Source organism: Mirounga angustirostris, unplaced genomic scaffold (genome assembly GCF_029215605.1).
Source record: "Mirounga angustirostris isolate CCGP_5_RB_7025 unplaced genomic scaffold, mMirAng1.0.hap1 SCAF_10, whole genome shotgun sequence".
NCBI classification, from domain to species: domain Eukaryota; kingdom Metazoa; phylum Chordata; class Mammalia; order Carnivora; family Phocidae; genus Mirounga; species Mirounga angustirostris.
The window spans coordinates 29,666,418-29,687,345 of record NW_026991718.1 but is presented as its reverse complement, the minus strand read 5'-3'; the positions used below and the strand labels follow the sequence as shown (position 1 = coordinate 29,687,345).

Genomic DNA, 20,928 nt, shown 5'->3' with positions numbered 1-20,928 from the left:
GTTGCTCTCCTACACCTACCACCTGCCTCAGTAAGATATGTTCTGTTGACATACAAAATTTCCTCAATTCTGTGATGGAAAATTGTATGTCTGATTCAGACATACAATTCGTTTGTTAGAAAGTTAATATCTGTTATCTTCTGGTAATGGACTCTATTCTTACTTTCCTTGGGAAGATTGTCTATAATGGTAATATAATCAACCCCTGGGGTTATATTCCCTAATCCTCACACTGCTCTGCACCTGTAGTTTGCCTTTTGTCAGAGATGGGTGTGCAAACAGGCAGGTGGGGGCGGGGAGAATTCAATGATTTATTTCTCATGTGAACTGGGGGAGCCCTTTATTCCACCTCCTGAGAAACTCCATTAAAAGCCGTCACTACCCCTGGACGACCACAGAACAGGTTCATCAGCAGGGAGCCAGCATGGCCAGTAAGTCCAAATTTATTGACTATATTGACGAAGCTTTGGAAAAAGCAAAAGACACTGCGCTTTCTCGCTTGTTTTTCACTCATCAGGGGATTCCGTACCCAATCACCATGTGCACCTCAGAAACTTTCCAGGCCTTGGACACCTGTGAAGCCAGAAGTGATGACATAGTGCTCACATCTTATCCAAAGTGTGGTAAATGACAAATCATTTTCTACAGGGGCACTTTTTCATCGTGAGTAGTTGGGCAGGGTGCAAAGCCAAGGTCGGGGAGGAGGGCAGTTCATTGCTGCATGAAGCCAGCCAGAAAGCAGTGGGAGGGGTGCCTGGGTGGCTCAGTCGTTAAGCGTCTGCTTTCGGCTCAGGTCATGATCCCAGGGTCCTGGAATCGAGCCCCACATCGGGCTCCCTGCTCGGCGGGAAGCCTGCTTCTCCCTCTCCCACTCCCCCTGCTTGTGTTCCCTATCTAGCTGTGGGTCTCTGTCTGTCAAATAAATAAATAAAATCTTTTAAAAATTTTTAAAAATTTTAAAAAAAGAAAGCAGTGGGAGGATGATCAAGACAGTTAAGAGCAGGGGTGCCTGGGTGGCTCAGTCGTTAAGTGTCTGCCTTCGGCTCAGGTCATGATCCCAGGGTCCTGGGATTGAGCCCCGAATCGGCGGGCTCCTTGCTCAGCGGGGAGCCTGCTTCTCCCTCTCCTACTGCTTGTGTTCCCTCTCTCGCTGTGTCTCTCTCTGTCAAATAAATAAATAAAATCTTAAAAAAAGAAAAAGATGGTTAAGAGCATAACTTGTGAAATCAATAACTAGAACTGCTAGATTTAGAAACCTCGGTGTCTGAGGGAGGAGGTCTGCTGGATGATGGATGCAGAAAAGATTCATGGTGGGGCAGGCTACCAGAAAGATGAATGCAGGAGAGTCCATTTGCTATCAAGCACTGAGAGCAGTAAAGATTTTCATCTTGATTCTTGACTAAAGACAAAAGCATGCCCATGTCTATAATGCATATGATGATTTCCACATAATAGATTATTTTTCAGGATCAAACATCATCAATCCTTTAGTTTTGCAAACCAGTTTTACATGGTTTACATTCATCAATGGAGGATGAGACATTGAGAATCTAAATTTTCCTATTTCATAAAATCTCACAATCTACTTTTGATTTTTTTTAACTGGTATTTCATCTCTAAGTGTTTATTAAAGCCATCTTCATTTGATATTTTTCTGTTAATTGATGCTGGGTTTTAATAAAATCAAAATTATAATACTCCTATAGAAAATATTCATTAACGTAAGGGAAAATAACACATGATATATAATAAAAAATCATTTCTATAACATAACATTGTTCTGTAAGGGACATATGATAGATTCAAGAAATATTGCCACTTGTTAAAGGAAAAATCTGAAAAATAAGGTAACTTGAATTTTGTACCAACGTAAGAAGTGCTGTTTCCACAAAACTGTTTCTTTTATAGCCCAGTTTATTTCAAATGTACATTGTACATACCACAGGATGGCTGTAGGTTTTAATTTTTATGATATATATGTGAAAGTAACATGCCTTTGCTATATCAAGACTCCTTAATGAGCTTTGATTCTTTGATTTTTCTTATAGGTTCAAATTGGATTCTCCACATCATTAGTGAATTGATATTTGCTGAATCTAAAAAAACGTATGAATATCCAGAATTCCCAATTCTTGAATGTGGGGACCCAGAAAAATACCAGGTTAGTACCAAACAGCCTTTAAACTTACAGTAAATTATCATAGAAAGAATTCTTCCGTTTGGGAGATATTTTTAGTTTTGCGTTCAGAAAGTACAGTACTTAAATCATGGCAACTTATTTTGTGCTTACCATATTATCCCAGCACTTTTCAAGGATTATCTCATTTCATGGCGAAATAACCTCATCACAATTTTACAAAAGATAAACCATTAGAAACTTACCCAACGTCAAGGGGCTAATAAATGGCAGGGCCAAGATTTGAACCCAAGTTTTCCAATTGGAGCTTCTTAACCTCTGCACAATATAGACAGCCTACTTACAAAAGAAAAATAGGAGGGAAAGCAAGCCGAGAAACCTGAAGAAAAATTAAAACCAGGGGTGCCTGCCTGGCTCGTTCAGTAGAGCATGTGACTCTTGATCTCAGGGTTGTAAGTTTGAGCCCCATTTGGATGTAGAGATCACTTAAAAAATAAAATCTTAGGGGCGTCTGGGTGGCTCAGTAGTTAAGCATCTGCCTTCGGCTCAGGTCATGATCCCAGGGTCCTGGGATCGAACCCCGCATCGGGCTCCCTGCTCAGCAGGGAGCCTGCTTCTCCCGCTCCCTCTGCCGCTCCCCCTGCTTGTGTTCCCTCTCTCGCTGTGTCTCTCTTTGTCAAATAAATAAATAAAATCTTTAAAAAAAAATCTTAGGGGCCCCTGGGTGGCTCAGTCAGTTAAACAGCCAACTCTTGGTTTTGGTTCAGGTCATGATCTCAGGGTCTTGAGGTTGAGGCCCAGTCTGGCTTGGCACTCAGTGTGAAGTCTGCTTGTCTCTCTCTCTACCCCAACACCTGCTCCCCCCACCCCCCACCGCCTGGCACATGCTCTTGAACTTTCGCAAATAAGTAAAATCTTTATTTAAAAAAAATCTTAAATAAATAAATAAAAATAAAAAGCAAAATCTTAAAAAAAATTAAAACAAAAAAGCTTTGTCTCTGAAGACAGAGACTTGGGTGGGATGCCAACAGGAGGGTTCCTCTAAGGCCCAGATAATTCTGCCCTCAGTTTATGTCAGCAGTCCCCAGACTTTTCCTAGGAAGACATTACCTTTGATGTCTCTGCCTTGGGGATGACTCAAGTAGTAGCTGAGAGAGTAAGTCACTGGTGTGTGTAAAGGTTCTAACAGGTCATCCTACCTGTTCTAATTCACCTTACCACATATTATTACTCGCTTTATCAGTATAACTAAGTGGGGCTTGGGTGTGAGACAGGACACTCTGGTCCCTGCCAGGGAAGGCAAGAAAAGGGTGGGAGGAAGGATCTGCCTCAGGACTTCAGTGCTTGGGTAGGACAAGTGAGAGGAGGACCATCCCTGGCCCTACCTAGATACACCAGAAATGCATTTGGGAAGGGAAAGCTGTATTCAAGGGGGAACCACAGTCTCAGCAAAACTTTGAGAAGTGTTTACTACCAAGACTCCCAACAAGCAGACAGAAGAGCTCAGTTACTAAGAAATAAGTCATTGGATTGAGACTTAGGAAGTGGTTTCTGGAAAATGACAGAGACACCTGGCGTGATGACAAATATAAACTGAAAAGTTGGATCTTAGGTGGAAGGAAGCCCATTTCCGTGGATCGGACTAAAGTCACAAAAAATTACATGCAAATGAGATGTACAGGGACTTGGGGGTGGGCTGGAGTGGGAGGTAAGTGTGCATCCTGCATGTGGTTGGCTGCAACCTCAGGAGGCATCCGCGGCGCCAGCAGCCACATCGGGGCCCAGACGTGGGCGGTCAGGACTGGCTCGGGATGCATGGACAGGAGTCTTCAGCAGCTTTTTCCTAGGGAAGAAACGATGGGCCAATGAAAAGCCCCACTGGTTTCTCCTGTCCAGGCCATTGCGTAACATTTTTTCTAAAGAGGGTGTTTCGCATCAACTTTACAATTTATGCTAACATTTCCCCAGTTTTCCACTTTTTTGAAAAATAAACTCTACACCCAAAGTGGGGCTCGAACTCACAACCTGGAGATCAAGAGTTGCATGCTCTGACTGAGCCAGCCAGGCGCCCCTATTTTAAAATGGAAATCAGTAAGAAGATGAGCTTTATTCAACAGTTACTCACTTTACAGAAGACTTTCCTAAAATACATATATTTTCCTGGGGTGCCTGGCTGTCTCAGTTGGTGGAGCATGCAACTTGATATCAGGGTTGTGGGTTAGAGCCCCACATTGGGCATAGAGATTACTTAAGAAATAAAAGAAAATAAACATACAGTCTTCACGTTGCATGTACTTTGGCCATATCACATTTTCATCAACATTTTATTATATGCATATCAGTTTTGTTACAGTTATTTCTCATTTTCTCCCTGGATATTTTTCTAATCCTTTTAGGAACTTTACCATTTATCATGTCTTTTTGTGATTTTTGGCTGTTCGGTGTAGTGGAAACAGCATACTATAACTTAATCTGAAAATCACCACCTGTGCGATTTTGTACAAAGCATTTAAAACCCCAAAGCCTATTGTTAATCTGTAAAATGGGGGTTATAATACCCACCTGAGAGGATTGCTGTGAATGAATATAAAAGTGACATTCAAAACTAAAAATTAGGACAGTTTGATATAAATCAAGTATTATGACTATTAATCACCAGTTGGGCCCATATCATTGACTTAATTTTTTTTTTTAAAGATTGTATTTATTTATTTGACAGAGAGAGACACACACAGCAAGAGAGGGAACACAAGCAGGGGGAGTGGGAGAGGGAGAAGCAGGCTTCCCGCTGAGCAGGGAGCCTGATGCGGGGCTCGATCCCAGGACCCTGGGATCATGACCTGAGCCAAAGGCAGACACTTAACAACTGAGCCACCCAGGCACCCCTTACATTTTTTTTTTATTTTTAAAACCTCATTTTATTTTTTGCCCTTGCTTGAGTTGGGATCTCCACTAAGTTTTTACAGAACAATTGGCTATAAATATCTAAATATCATTTATCATGGAAATAATGTGACCAAGCAGTGAGTGACCTCCACAAGTGTGGAAATAAACTTGAAGCTTTAGCCCGTATAACATACTAAAGGCCTAATATTAAGATGAAACCCTTACCCCTGGCAGATTAAACAGCTAACTTCATTTTTTAAATTATCAGTAGAAGTGGATACACACACACAAAGAATCAATGACTGAGTCCTCACACTGACAAGAATTTCTCTAGTAAAATATTTCTCAGATATTCAAGTGACTGTGCCCTTTCAGGTTCTGTTGGGATATTTGAATGGAAATTTAAAATTTTATTTATTTATTTGTTTATTTATTTATTCGAGAGAGAGAGAGGGCATGAGTGGAGTGGAGCGGGGGGGGAGGGAGAGGCAGGCTCCCTGCTGATGAGGGAGCCCAAGGTGGGTCTTGATCACAGGACCTGGGGATCATCACCTGAGCTGAAGGCAAATGCTTAACTGACTGAGCCACCCGTATGCCCCTGGAATTTTTTTGGTAAAAAAAAAGCTAGATATTAAAAATAGGTTTGGAGGAGCTATGAAAAACTTGAATCTTTCTGTTAAAGACCTTGACTATAGACGAGAGCCAAATTAAGTCAAAGAGTAGACCGCAGATTATGAGCTGTCTTAAACAAAAGAATTTGATGTGATTTCGAGAAAAGGTAAACTTTTCAAAAAATGACCAAAAAAAAAAAAGATAAGCCAGTTCCTACAAGGAGTCCAAAAGGACGATTTAAATTATTTGTTTATGATTTTCTCCATTCCTCACCCCCACAAAACAAGAAAACAGAAAAAAATTAAAAATTGGAGGAGGGGCACCTGGGTGGCTCAGTCAGTTAAGCATCTGACTCCTGATTTTGGCTCAGGTCATGATCTTAGGGTTGTGAGATAGAGCCCAGCAACCCCGTCCAGGGCTCCCTGTTGGGGGTGGAGCCTGCTTAAGATCCTCTCTCTCCCTCTGCCCTGCCCCCACCCCTGTGCGCAAGCGCACTCTTCTTTTCTCGCTCTAAAACAAAAAACAAAACAAAACAAAAATTGGAGGAGGAAATGGAAAAAACACAACAATAGTGATGCTTGAAACTACCATTCAGATACTATACTTAAGAGTGATTGACCATAAGACACACACACACACTTTCACTTTATTGTGTATATTTTTAAGAGAATGAAACAGTTTCCATCGCCAAGGATTTTGGCAACTCACCTCCATTATGACAAATTACCTGGGTCCATCTTCAAGAATAAAGCCAAGGTGAGTGTCCCTTCTTACTCGTATTTCAATTTGAAGTTTTTAACGTCTAGATATTGCCTTTCTGACCTATGTGATAAAGTTTGCATCTTATAGAATTTTAATAAATGAAGTGTGAGATTTAGTATTTCTTCTGTTGTTTCTTTCTTCAGATTATATTTGCTATAGTTTCATGCAAAGCAAATGCATTTTCAACTAAGATATAAAACATATACCTAGAATTGAACATATTTTAAAATCTGTTTTGTAGTGAATAGATTTCAGAATCCCACTAAGATATTTAGAGTGTTTAACAAAAGAGTACAGGGGCGCCTGGGTGGCTCAGATGGTTAAGCGTCTGCCTTCGGCTCAGGTCATGATCCCAGAGTCCTGGGATCAAGTCCCACATCAGGCTTCCGGCTCAGCGGGGAGCCTGCTTCTCCCTCTGACCCTCTCCCCTCTCATGCTGTTTCTCTCTCGCTCGCTCTCTAAAAAATAAATAAATAAAATCTTTAAAAAAAAAAAAACAAAAGAGTACAATCTAGGAAAACAAGCAGAAGGGTTTTGTTGTTGTTGTTGTTGTTCTTTCTGGTGAGCATTATTTACCTGAGGTCTGAAACAATTTTATTTCTGAATTTCACATGTAATAGCAAACTTCATGTCATGCGTACGTAACTATAGGTGCGTTGGTTACTCTTATCACTGTTTGATCTTCTCCCACCAAACTCTGAACATTATTTTCATTTTCCTTAATATTATTTTGCAATTTTTACTTTGCATTTTAACTTTCCAGATCATGCCCTTAGGACTATTCTAATGAGCTTGCTCTTTTTTCCTTTTCGATATCTTCTACATACAACTTTTTACTAAGTTCATTAGCAGAAGTTCTCTGGTACATCAATCTGCTTTTTCTTCTTTTTTCTCCCTTCTCCCCAAATTTCCCCATCTGCTACCCCCCTCTTCTTCAATTTCTTACTGTCCTTCTTTCTCTATATGTTAACAAAATTAAGTCATATACAGGATTACACAATGATATTGCTCACCCCTTCACTTTTCCAAAGTTCAAAACATAGACCTGAATAAATTAACTTAATTTTCTCTCTCTAGATATTGGTAATATTTCGAAACTCTAAAGATACGGCAGTGTCTTTTTTCCATTTCCACAATGATGTCCCCGATATTCCAAGCTATGGCTCTTGGGATGAATTCTTCAGACAGTTCATGAAAGGACAAGGTACAGCTGTTGGCTAAATAATTCTTTCTTCAACAGATGACCACATTAAGTACAAAAAAATCAAATGTGTCTTACAGTAAAGAAAGAAAGAAGATTAAGGAGGATCCAGGAACCAAAAAGTTGCTTTTAAATGAAGTTTTATAGCACCACTAGTTCTGTTCATCAAATAATAATACATTAGTGTTTTTAAAAATGATTTGGGTAATTCATATGTTGACTATGAGTAGGGGGTAGGCATCGAACAGACATGGGACAGAGGCATCTGGCTGTCTCAGTAGGCAGAGCATGTGACTCTCGAGCTCAGGGTTGTGAGTTCGAGCCCCATGTTGAAGGATAGAGATTACTAAAAAAATAATAATAATAATAAAAACTTAAAAAATAATAATAAAATAAAATTTAAAAATCTTAAAAACCTACACCTAAGATATTCATTTGCCAGAAAGGAAATCAGCTTTGCCAGACCATGTTGTTGTTTCACCTCTGGTTATTGCTAACTGCAATTTTATAAGTGCCTACTGATGCTCCAGGTACTAAAGTAGGTGTTGTATGTGCATGATTTCGCTTAGGACCATAACAAATTATGAATAAGGCAGTAGTCACCCCTTGCACAGATGAGGAAACTAATCAAAAAAGTTAAATCCCTTGCCAGGGGTCCCACTGCTTGTAGGTACCAGTGACTCTATCCCATGGGTATAGTGGCCAGAGGTTAAAGATGCCTTCTCTAACTCATGGCTCTCTTGAGTCTTATGTGGAGTAGAAGGCAGAATTAATGCCAGATGACCCTAGAAAGGAAGCTATTGACAGGTCACTCCAAGAGGACCACTTTTGAAGGTGACCAGCCCAGCAACCACATGCATGGACACGGGGGCAGTCAGTACTGGCCCCAAAGCAAAGATGAAGTCTGGGGATTGGGGTGTAGGAGAGGAAAAAATAGTGCTCAGAAGGTGCTTATGAAGGGCCTTGAAGAAAGTTTAGTTTGTCTGGAAACCACTCACTGAGACTGGATGGAGGAGGCAGTTAAGGCAAGTCTGAAACGGCCCCCCGTTGATAACATGAGAGGGCATTTAGTGATGAGAAGCTGTCATCACTGGAACAATCTATCGCAGGGAATCTTTGTGGCTCTAGCCACCCTTTCAGCCTAATTATTTGATTGACAATGATAAAATGTGCTGGGCTTAACCTGAATAAAGTTTCTGCCTTACAAACTTGTTAAATTCAACCTAGGGAGGAAACTCAATGTACTGGGAAACATACAGGATTTGGAATGAGAGGTCTGGATTGGGCTTCATCACTTACTACTATATATTATAATTAATATTAGAGAGAATAAAATAGTTACCACTTACTGAACAATTACTACATGCCAGGTACTATATGCTATCCCTCACGTACGTTTTTAAATTTCATTTCTCATAAGAACCCTATGAGGATAAATACTATTATTGTCCCCGTTTTATAAAGATGGAAATAGAGGCATAAGAAAGTCACGCGGGGGCGCCTGGGTGGCTCAGTTGGTTAAGCGACTGCCTTCGGCTCAGGTCATGATCCTGGAGTCCCTGGATCGAGTCCCGCATCGGGCTCCCTGCTCGGCAGGGAGCCTGCTTCTGCCTCTGACCCTCCCCCCTCTCATGTGCTCTCTCTCTCTCATTCTCTCTGTCTCAAATAAATAAATAAAATCTTTAAAAAAAAAAAAAAAGAAAGTCACGTGGCCATTAAGTAGCAGAGCTGGAACATTTTTAGATTAATTAATTAATTTTTAAATTTAAATTCAATTAATTAACATACAGTGTATTATTAGTTTCAGAGGCAGAGTTCAGTGATTCATCAGTCCTATATAACCCAGTGAGCAGAGCTAGAACTTAAACCCATGTTCAAATCACTCATGCCTGGGTGATTTTGAGCAAGACATTTGATCGCTGTGAACTGTGGTTTCTTTACTTCTAAGGTAAGGAGAAGAGTATCTGACCTACCGGAAGTGGGACAGTATAGCATTTTGTTTGGCAGCCTTAGCTTTTGTGTCAGACAGATGTCGAAAGATGACCACACCCATAACTTACTAACCCTGTGACCTTGAAGTGGTGACTTAGCTTCTCTGGGTTTCTATTTCCCCATCAACAAAACGGTTTAAAAATTGTACCTATCACATTGGATTGCTTTAAAGACTGAAGGATAAAATGTATCAATTAATAGTGCATTTGGAAGCCTAGAAAACCTGACCACAGTGGCCTAAACAGATTGGGTTTTATTTTTCTTACTAAACAAGAAGGCTGAAGGTAGGCAGCTGCTTCCGCTGCCCAGTGATATCGGGCCAACACCTCTGACATTCCCTTGGCCTCTCCCTTTTGTGCCTTTTGCAACATACTCTCAAGTTGGCTACTGTCCTTCCAAGCATCCCCTTCAGTTCACGAAGAAGGCTTAACAAAACAGCAACAGGTTTGCTAGAAACCTTCCAGCAGACTCCTGCTTGTCTTGCTGGCCAACCACAGCTCTGAGGGAGGCTGAAAAACAGGAACCCAAATTCTCACAATTGGCTTAGACCCAATCAATCAGTTTAGGTAACAACAAAAATGGAAGTGTATCGGATACTGGGTGTGAAACTTACAGTGTTTGCCACAACAAATAAAATATGTAGAAACAGCCTGGCTCGGAGCAAGGACTTCATGATAATGATAATAATCATGAGAATATTACTATTATTAATGATATAGCAACAATGGCTAAAATTTGTTGAGTGGGTACTATAAATCAGGGGCCGTTTTAAGCATTTGATATGTGTTAATTCACTTAAACCTCCTAACAATCCCATTTTACAGATGAGGAACCTAAGGTACAAAGGGGTTCAGCGAATTGCTCAAAGTCACACAGTCCGCAAGCACCACAGCCCATCAGTGTCTCGATCTGCACTGTCCAGGATGGGGGCCACTAGCTACATGTGGCAACTGAGCACTTGAAATGTGACAAGTGCAATCGAGGAGCTAAATTTTAAATTTTATTTAATTTGAATTAGCTTAAATTTAAACTTAAAAACAGATAGTTCAGTTACTGGAGACTTTTAAATAAGTTTGGTACAAGTTGAGTGTATGAATCTACTTTTTCAACCAAAGTTTTAAAAGTTGAAAAATACATCAAGTATTTTTTTAAACGATTTTATTTATTTATTTGACGTACAGAGAGAGAAAGTGCACAAGTAGGCAGAGTGGTAGAGGGAGAGGGAGAAGCAGGCTCCCCACTGAGCAGAGAGCCCAATGTGGGGCTTGATTGTAATAGAATTTAAATAAAATAAAAATTACAGTTGTGGCTTGCATTAAATTTCTATTGGGCAATGCTGATCTAGATAATATCTGTCTCATCATTTCTTTCTTTCTGGCACTATCTGTCAGTTTTCATGTATCATTCACTATTTCTGAATTATTTTATTCACCTAAATATTCATGAATGTCTGATAGTTTTTATCAAACCACTTTTGCAACTAGCTTAGTTGTGTTATTATTTTATTTTATTTTTTAAAGATTTTATTTATTTGAGAGAGAGAGTGAGAGAGAGAAAGAGCACAAGAGGGGGGAGCGGGAGAGGGAGAAGCAGACTCCACGCTGAGCAGGGAGCCCGATACGGGACTCGATCCCGGGACTCCAGGATCATGACCTGAGCCGAAGGCAGTCGCTCAACCAACTGAGCCACCCAGGCGCCCCTAGTTGTGTTATTATTTATGAAAATAATTAAATGAATAGAAATCTGACAATAGGAATGGTTTATGCCAATTCTTTTGGAGCAGGGATTTGTAATAACAAATAAACATCTTGTTTGAGGGGTGCCTAGGTGGCTCAGTCGGTTAAACGTCAGACTCTTGATTTTGGCTCAGGTCATGATCTCAGGGTCATGAAATCAAGCCTCTCGTGGAGCCCTTTGGTGGGCTCCTCGGCGAGGAGTTTGCTTCTCTCTCTCTCTCTCTCCCTCTGCCCCTCCCCCGACTGGCATGTGTGGTCTCTAAAATAAATAAATAAATCTTTAAAAAAAAATCTTGTTTGAGCATATACACATATGTATAGTTTATATTTTAGAGCATAAATTAACCATCTATCATTTTAACCTCAGTTATTTAAAATTCCTTAAGAATTTTTCCCCCTGTGTTTTTAGTTTCTTGGGGAAGTTATTTTGATTTTGCCATTAATTGGAACAAACATCTTGATGATGAAAATGTTAAGTTCCTATTATATGAAGACCTGCAAAAGGTGAGATTATGATTATTGACATTCTATAGCAAAATTTCTTATAAAATATAACATAGAGCACTTACTTTTAATGTCTGGTTGTGTGAATATTGTATTCAATTAAAAAAAGGAGTATTCCAAATATGTGGGAGAGGTTAGGAAAAAAAATACAATGCATAGGGGCTTAGGATTAAACAGAAATAAAATAATGCTTAGCAATTTATGATTAAGAGTGGCTGCTTTATTTTCCTGCTATGATAGATGGTCCAATTTAAGAATGGCAAAAATAATAGGTAGGTTTCAGTTGAGATTTAAATGAACATGCATTTGGCTGTGAATTGATTTTTCCATATGATATTATTTTTTTTTAAGATTTATTTATTTATTTATTTATTTATTTGAGAGAGAGAGAATGAGAGACAGAGAGCATGAGAGGGAGGAGGGTCAGAGGGAGAAGCAGACTCCCTGCCAAGCAGGGAGCCCGATGCGGGACTCGATCCCAGGACTCCAGGATCATGACCTGAGCCGAAGGCAGTCGCTTAACCAACTGAGCCACCCAGGCGCCCTGATGTTATTTTTTAAATTGTTTATCCATGAACATTTAGTGAGTGAGTGCTCAGCATTGTTCTAGGCCCTTGTGATACATCAATGAACAGACCAGACAAAGTTCACTGGCCTGGAGAAGCTTACCTTCTAGCTAAAGAAGGCGGGGAGAGAGAATGATAAATAATAAACACAGTATTTTTTTAATGTTTATAATATTTAAGACAAAAATGGCATAGCTGATTAAGGAAAATTGGAAATGTTAGGTAGGGGTGGGGAACTGGGATGCTGGACATATCCCAGTATAGAATAGGGTAGTTGGCAGAAATCTCATGGAAAGTAAGTGATTTGAGCAAAGATCTAAAGAAGAGAGGGAGTGAGCCCAGTAGGTAATTGGAATAAGAGCTTTCCAGGCATACACAATCAACTGGAGCAAAGGATCTAAGGTTGGAGTGTTCCTGGCATCATTAAGTGACATGAAGGAGGTGAATGTGGCAGGGTCAGTAGGGTTGAGCCTGGGGAGATTAACCAATGAGAACAGAGGCAAGGGAATGAGGTAGAGTGAAGTATGGGAATCATGTGACAGGCCATTGAAATTCCTTTGGCTTTCACTCTGAGTGAAATGGAAAGCCATTGTAGGAGAAGAAGAGTGATAGGAATTGGTGTGTTTTTAATAGGTTCATTCTGGTTGGTGTATGAGAACGAAATAGGGAGAAGCAAAGACAGTGTAAAGAAACCCATGAAGAGAGTACTGCAATAGTCCAGGCAAAGGAAGATGATGGCTCAGGCCAGAAGGGGCAGTGGCAGTGATAAGTGGTTGAATTCTGAATATATGTTGAAGAAGAGCTAATAGGATTTGCTGCTGGACTGAACAGGAGAAAGAGTGGTGAGAGAAAAAGAGAAATCAGATAAGACTCCAATGTTATTGGCCTGACCAACTGAGAGGATTGAGTTGTCATCATTTGAGTAGGAGATGCCAGTAGGTGAAAGCGGGATTGTGGGAAAGATCAGGGGTTTGGTTTTGGATATGCTTAGTGTGAGATGTTTATCAGTCATCTAAATGGAGAGGTCAAGTAGGCAGTTGGGTATAAAAGTCTCGAATGAAGAGAGAGTTCTGGGCTGTATATATAAATTTGGCACATGAGATTACATACCCATGTATGTAAGTATACAGACGGAGAAGAGAAGAAGACCAAGGACTGAGCCCTGGAGTCCCCCATAGAGAGAGTTTGGGAAACAGGGGGAATCAGCAAAGGAGACAGAGGAGTGGCTATTGAGGTAGACAGGAAGCCAGGGTCCTGGAACTCCAGTGAAGAAAGTATGTTAAAAAGAAGGGAGAATGGCAGATGCTTTCTAGTGGAAGTGCGTTCTTAACACCAGTCTCCCCTGAAATTCTTATCAAAGGAAAGTATAACTGAACCCGTCCCTTCCCTTGATAGAGTGCATCTGTGGAACATGAAAGAACATATCAATTTAATCTGTTCTCCTTCTAGCCTAGAGTAATGTCTCTAAAACTTGTGTTCTATGGAATGTCAGTGTTGCTTGGATGTTAATAATTCTTGCTTAGAGGTTGCCTATTCAAACTGATTTGGGGACTGCTACTCCTTTGGGACGTTCACACTGTAGCTGGCATAGTAAAGATTCAGAGATCCTGTAGGAAAAACTAACAAAAAGGTTATCTTTATTTAACCGAAAGGATTCCAGCCTTATTTGACCTCAACCCTTCACCCTCCTTTTTTTTTTTTCATAAAACATCTATAACCACCTTAAAGTAAATTAGTGTTCTGTAGAATACAGTTTAAGAAACTGTTCTAGGAGATTTATGAATCTTCATGGTCAGAGATACTGTTGAGGAGGTTCATGATTTACAAGGGTATTTAGACAAGATAAATTTCAAGACTCCCTCTAGTTTTTATGATTCCAAAAATTAGACTTTCGTGATGGAATTAAACATAGAATTCAGAAGAAAAGAGAATTGGAACGAGCACGTACAATTACATTAATTTCCTCATCTCATCTAGACTGGTGCTTTTTAATAAAGTATCACCTTAGATGAGATTCTTACCTACTACTTAACGCTTACTATCATTATTTGTATCCTGAAAAGTTCAGGAAGAGTCATATTGAAACTACAAAGTAAAATCAATACAGAATATCATGTAGGGCCATCTTGAATATTGATACAGAAGTATCAAAGGAAGTCTAAAGATAGTGAGATAAATAGTTAGAGAGCTAAGCTTAATAAATCCATTCTGGCTAAGAAGCCTGTCTTTGCTATGGCATGATTCCCATACAAAAAAGTTTATCCTTGAAAATTTTGTTTTCAGAACCTGGCTGCTGGAATAAAACAAATTGCTGAGTTCTTTGGATTCTCTTTAACTGGGGAGCAGATTCAAACCATCTCAGCCCAGAGTACATTCCACGCAATGCAAGCAAAGTCCCAGGAAACACATGGTGCTGTTGGCCGGTTTCTGTTCCGCAAAGGTAAAGTCACCCTGGTTTCTGGGACACCCACAATTTGCATGTAATAGGCAATCCAAATAACTAGACCTTAAGTTAAGACAGGATTTCTTTTTTCTCTCCCTCAACAAGAAGTTTGACACAGTCAGTTCAGAACTAGACTGGCAGGTCTGCAATATCTAAGTTCCTACTACCTTTCTGCTTGGCACTTTTGATGGCAAGATAGCAGCCAGAACACCACCATTACATTAAAATTAAAGGATTGTTTTATTAAAATAAGGGACTAGCAAGAGACAGAATCACGTGTGTTAGCTGAGTGGGGTCCCTTTAAAGAACTTTGTGGGAAGCCTCATCAGTAACTTTGTACACTTCATTGGCCACCTCTCTCTGCCCTGTTGGCTGGGAACTGTGATTTTTTTTTAAGGTGGGAACATTATTACTAAATTAAAATCAGGGTTTTGTTAATAAGGAAGGAAGAGATAATGAGTATCGAATAGGCAACTAGCTATGTCTGTCACTTGATGATTTTACCTAAATTTCATTAAAGCATTCTAATTTCTTACAGAAATTTTTGATAATATAGCTTAGGGATTACCAGGCTTTTTAACTGCATATATAATGAAAGTATAATGTGATTCAGAGCCAGCACACATCACAACGACAACTATCATTTATCAGGCATCTATAGTGTGTTAGACCTCTTGCTGGGCATAAATTTTATAGCAAAAAAAAAAGATATTAATTCCTTAATTTTACTAATGTGGGCACCAAAGCTCAGGGATATTAATTTGTCCATTGCCACAAAGCTAATAATCGATGGAGTCAGGATTTGAACGTCGGTTTACTTGACTCTACTACACTTTATCAAATGAAAACCCATTTAAAATCCCCACCATGGGGCGCCTGGGTGGCTCAGTTGGTTAAGCGACTGCCTTCGGCTCAGGTCATGATCCTGGAGTCCCGGGATCGAGTCCCGCATCGGGCTCCCTGCTTGGCGGGGAGTCTGCTTCTCCCTCTGACCCTCCTCCCTCTCATGCTCTCTGTCTCTCATTCTCTGTCTCAAATAAACAAATAAAATCTTTAAAAAAAAAATTAAATAAATAAAATAAAATCCCCACCATGAATGGAACATTGAATATAAATCTGGCTTTGGTTTGATTCCTGAGTTTATCCCTGATTTTTATGCCTTGTTTGATGAACTTTAAAGGAGGGGAAAAAAGAGAACTTTTCTATTCATTGTTAATCAAGCACTACTCAGAACAGAAAAATTCGAAAATAAAGTAATAATTTAAAATTTTTACAATATTCCTCATAGAAAATTCAGAAAGCATGGGAAAATGTGCAAAAGCATTAAAAATTATCCACATTTCTCCCACCAGAGGCATGTTTAACTTTTTTGGCATATTTCTTCCAGCCTTACTCTGTGATGTCAGCAGATGACATCTGTAAACAGTTTTGTGTTTTACGTTATTCCCTTCATATATCTAAGCATTTCCTCCTGTCATCAAACCCTCTTGATAAACAGACATTTCAAATGGCTATTCAACAAGGAACTTGCACCTTCAACCCAAATCACCAAAAGATTCTAAAGAAAGAAGTAATTTCCTTTGCTTTTAAAAGTAATAAGAAAAACATATACTAATCTCAGGAAAATAATAACTTCCTGCAAAATTTTCAGTATCTGAGGTCTTCACAAAAACCTGCTGTAAAACGATAACTTCTCAAGGGGAAAAGTATTTAAAAGACTTCACAGAGAAAAAAAATGACTCTCAAAAAGTGGAATTTTAGGTCTCAAGGCTTGAGACAGGGGTGGGATAGATCACTGAAGCCTGTTGTCCCCTCAGTGATGTAAAGAGCACATCACTTCCCATGCCACGGATGGGGAAGCCCCAGTGATACTGTTAATTTTACAAGACTTACATTCGTTCTTAAGACTCATTTTCTTCATGTGTCTATTTTCACATTTCAAAGTGAAATGCTGCACTGAAAAATGGTAAAATCGAGAAGAAATAGGGGTGGGGGTATGGGCAAAAGGGGTGAAGGGGAGTGGAGAGGTACACATCTCTGGTTATGGAATGAATATGTCACAGGAATAAAAGGCACAGCGTTAGGAATATAGCTCAGTGGAGTTGTAAGGTGTTGTATACAGGTGACAGAAGGGAGCTACACTTGTGGTGAGCCCGGCATCACTTAAAGAGTTGTTGAACCTGAAACCAATGTAACACTGTGTGTCAACTACACCTAAATAAAAATAAAAAATAAAATAAAATAAAGTAGCTAAAAAATCAGGAAGGAATATTCTTTTTTTTAAATTTCATTTTATTATGTTCTGTTAATCACCATACATTACATCATTAGTTTTTGATGTAGTGTTTCATGATTCATTGTTTGCCTATAACACCCAGTGCTCTGTGCAGAACGTGCCCTCTTTAATACCCATCACCAGGCTAACCCATCCCCCCACCCCCCTCCCCTCTAGAACCCTCAGTTTGTTTTTCAGAGTGCATCGTCTCTCATGGTTCGTCTCCCCCTCTGATTTCCCCAAAAAAAAAGAAGATAGGAAGAAATATTCTAACAGAGTCCGGGTCTGTTGTTTTTTGTGTGTTGCAGGTGAAGTTGGCGATTGGAAAAATTTGTTCAGTGAAACTCAGAACCAGGAAATGGATGCAAAATTCAAAGAGTGCTTAGAAGGCACTTCCCTAGGAGCAAAGCTGAAGTATGAATCCTATTGCCAAGCTTGATTTCTGGTTAATGCTGTAGGCGTGGATATTTTATTTTGATGAATAATAATTAAATTTAAATAATGAAATAAGTTAATCAAATAACCAAATAATGATAACTCAATAACATTTAGATATAAATAACGTGAATTTAATAATACTGACAACATTTGAAGTTTCTGAACTCAGACTTGTTTGCTCGCTTTTGGGGAAAAGGCCATTTAGCTGTCCAAAGGGGATAGTCTTGCTAATGGGGGATGCTGGGCTTTTCACTTCTTTCATGCTCTGGGTTCACATAAGAGCATAAGCAGATACTATCAGAAACATGCGTAAATCAGTGTTTGAGTGTAGATGAGACAGCTCTCCCAATAATGCACAAATTTTTGTCCTCCCAGAATAATTCCTCTCTCACTGAGGATCAAAGCACTTGTGGTGGCTATCTCAAACTTAGAATTGGGGGGAAATGTAATTCCAACTCAGCACTGAAGTCAGATGACTAAATCCCGTCCTCATATAATTCAAGGAAAATGCATTGCTCATCTACTCTGTACATGTCTCTTTAGGAGGCCCTATGGAGGCCCCTCTCTTAAGGGGCTTTATATTTCTAGTTAACACAACGTTTAGTTCAAAGCTAAATATTAGAGATTGTGTTATTGTGGCATAAAGGCTTTTCTACCACAGAGGCCCAGGTAGTCATGTGGAATTTACAAGAGAAGGTAAAGCATGTTCTGGAAAAAACCTCTTAACAATCCTTAATCTTTACATCTTTACTTCTTTACAGATAAGAATAGAATGGTTCATAGAAGTTAGATAAAATTGCTTTGACAAAGACTGCAGGGCTACTATTTCTGGTAATATTGTGGATTACATAAACTAAAAACCCTTCCTTCACAACACCAAGAAACTGGATAAAAATTCTTTAAAATTCTTTTAGTTGATGAGGGCAGCTGGGTGGCTCAGTCGGTTAAGGGTCTGCCTTCGGCTCAGGTCATGATCCCAGAGTCCTGGGATCGAGCTCCCTCCTCAGCGGGGAGCCTGCTTCTCCCTCTCCCTCAGCCTGCCGCTCCCCCTGCTTGTGCTCTCTCTGTCAAATAAATAAATAAAATCTTAAAAAAAAAAAAAAGAATCCTCTCTTCCTCTGCTTTCTACTGTAAACCAATTTGTGTTTGATTTTATGTTTATTACATCAAAAGTATCCTAACTGATCTAATATTCTAAAAACCACTTCTTAGTAAAAAAGTCACTTCATTCACTAATTTATTCAATAAATCTTTATTGAGTACCTACTATGTGCAGCGCTGTACTGGAAATGTGATGTTGGGCAAAAACCATACCGTGTCCTTAGGTGTTTAAATAGAAATTAGTTTCTTTAAAAAAAAATTTATTTATTTTGGAGGCGGGGAGGGGCGAAGGGAGAGGGGAAAGAGAGAATATCAAGCAGACTTCCCGCTGAGCTGAGCTCTGTGGCCCCTCACCACTGGATTGCATGACCCATGAGGTCATGACCTGAGCTGAGACCAAGAGTCAGACGCCCAACTGACTGAGCCACCCAGGCACCCCCTCATTTTTTAAAAAAGATTTTATTTATTTACTTAAGAGAGCGAGCACGGGGGTGGGGGCAGGGGCAGAAGGAGAGGGAGAGAGAATCCTAAATAGACTCCCTGCTGAGCTCAAAGCCTGACACAGAGCTCAATCCCATGACCCTGAGAGTATGACCCAAGCCAAAACCAAGAGTCAGCCACTTAACTGACCACACTGCCCTTCTTTTAACAGACTGGTCTAGGATGTGTCTGGTTCAGGTGAGGCTTGATCAGACAAGGACCTGATTCTTAATCTTCACTTCTCAACTCTACTCTCTCAGTGTAGGCTCCATGTCCAGGGAGGTTTCTCCTGGTGCAGTACCGGAAACAGAAACCACTAAGAATGTTGAGCGTAATGATTTAGTAGGAAATGAACGTGTATGTGTTGGAAGGGATGGCAGAATGGAGACTTCCACTGTATCTGCCATCCAGAGTTCTGCCACCACAGATGTCCCATGCCCTTGGAGCACTGACAAGGACACCTGGAGTCCAGCTCCACTGAGCAGAGGTGCTTGCTTGTCAGCTCGTTCTGTCACAGAAGGATGGCTTTTTCCTCCCCTCCATCTTCCAGATCTTGCACCACTGTTCATCAGTCATCAGCAGAACTCAAATTATGTCCAGAATTTTAACTCCATAGAAATCTGGAAAATGTGATTTTAACCTTCCATACATTATAACCCAGGGCATAGGGAGACATAGAAGGGAGTGAGAATGGAAGCTAAATAAAAATTAACAATATCTAGTGCAGTCCACAGCTTCCGCTAATAATCTTTCAAGCCAACAACAGAACTCTGTTCCCACCTAATGCTGCTGTTCCCTCCTTCAAACGAAAACATGCTTATCCTATCCCTGAATCTTTACACCCATTGCTATGTGATGTTCCTTCCTCTTCTCTTTTAGGCACAAATTCCACCTTAAGACACTCTAACCTAAAGACCATCTTATAAAATTCACCACCAGCAGCAAATCTCATATAAAAGGAAAAGGTAAAGCAATTAAAAGAAGTTCATTAATACCTACAAAAAACAAAGCCAGGAAGAAAAATATGTAGCTTCTACAGTCCTTTATTCTGCAACAGGAAATGAGACCAGAGATGGTGTTTATTACTTCCTTATTCATTGTTCTCTTTGCCCTCAGAAATCTTCCCAGCCAGTAGGGTGACACAAACCTTCAATCTTGAAGGATTTGAGCCCCAAACAGTCCTTCCTTGTTGAACAGCTATAGATTTCCATTAACATGTAACATTGAACAGGGAATTACTAGAAGCAACTTTGGAGGAACTCCTGGGTCGAAGACATGCTTGTCCCTGACCCTGTTGTGTGGCTGCATCACTGTTTTCCCTTATCGATCCCCCCAGCCAGTTCAGTAACCCCCTTATTTCCTTGCTGGCTGATGGCAATATCGAGATAGAGTTTCAAATTCCTATTCAAAGAATTATGTGTCCCCTAGTGGAAACACAGCCCAATGTCATAGGAACAGGAAGCACTATTTTGCAAGTGCATAACTAGGTTTATTTTTTTATTTTATTTTTTTAAAGATTTTATTTATTTATTTGAAAGAAAGAGAGCATGCGGGCAGGTGCACAAGCTGGGGGAAGAGGGAGAGAGAGAAGCAGGCTCCCCGCTGAGCAGGGAGCCCGATGCGGGGCTCGATCCCAGGACCCTGAGATCATGACCTGAGCCGAAGGCAGATGCCCAACGACTGAGCCACCCAGGTGCCCCTAACTAGGTTTAAGTGTGGGACACAACCCTCTCACTTTTACTGTTCCTGAGTTCATGTGTCCTGGCCATGGAAAAAAAACAGCAATTTGGTTTAG

The 20,928-nt window shown here is 40.1% G+C and overlaps 1 protein-coding gene across 5 annotated transcripts in view; it reads left to right on the top strand.

Moving 5' to 3' along the window:
* Positions 1 to 409: 409 nt before the first annotated feature.
* The window catches only part of LOC123850986 (interferon-induced, double-stranded RNA-activated protein kinase), a 53,315-nt gene continuing 32,796 nt past the window's right edge, over positions 410 to 20,928 (top strand). For 4 of the 5 annotated variants that reach the window (XM_064572119.1, XM_064572118.1, XM_064572117.1 and 1 more), the window contains exons 1-5: positions 410 to 623; positions 2,049 to 2,161; positions 6,302 to 6,391; positions 14,680 to 14,836; positions 17,423 to 17,528. In XM_064572119.1, coding sequence (XP_064428189.1) covers positions 425 to 623; positions 2,049 to 2,161; positions 6,302 to 6,391; positions 14,680 to 14,836; positions 17,423 to 17,528 — 665 coding nt within the window. In that variant the 5' untranslated portion in view covers positions 410 to 424. Of the gene's footprint in view, positions 624 to 2,048; positions 2,162 to 6,301; positions 6,392 to 7,474; positions 7,602 to 11,735; positions 11,831 to 14,679; positions 14,837 to 17,422; positions 17,529 to 20,928 lie in introns of all 5 variants that reach the window. The other variant, XM_064572120.1, reaches the window with a different exon arrangement.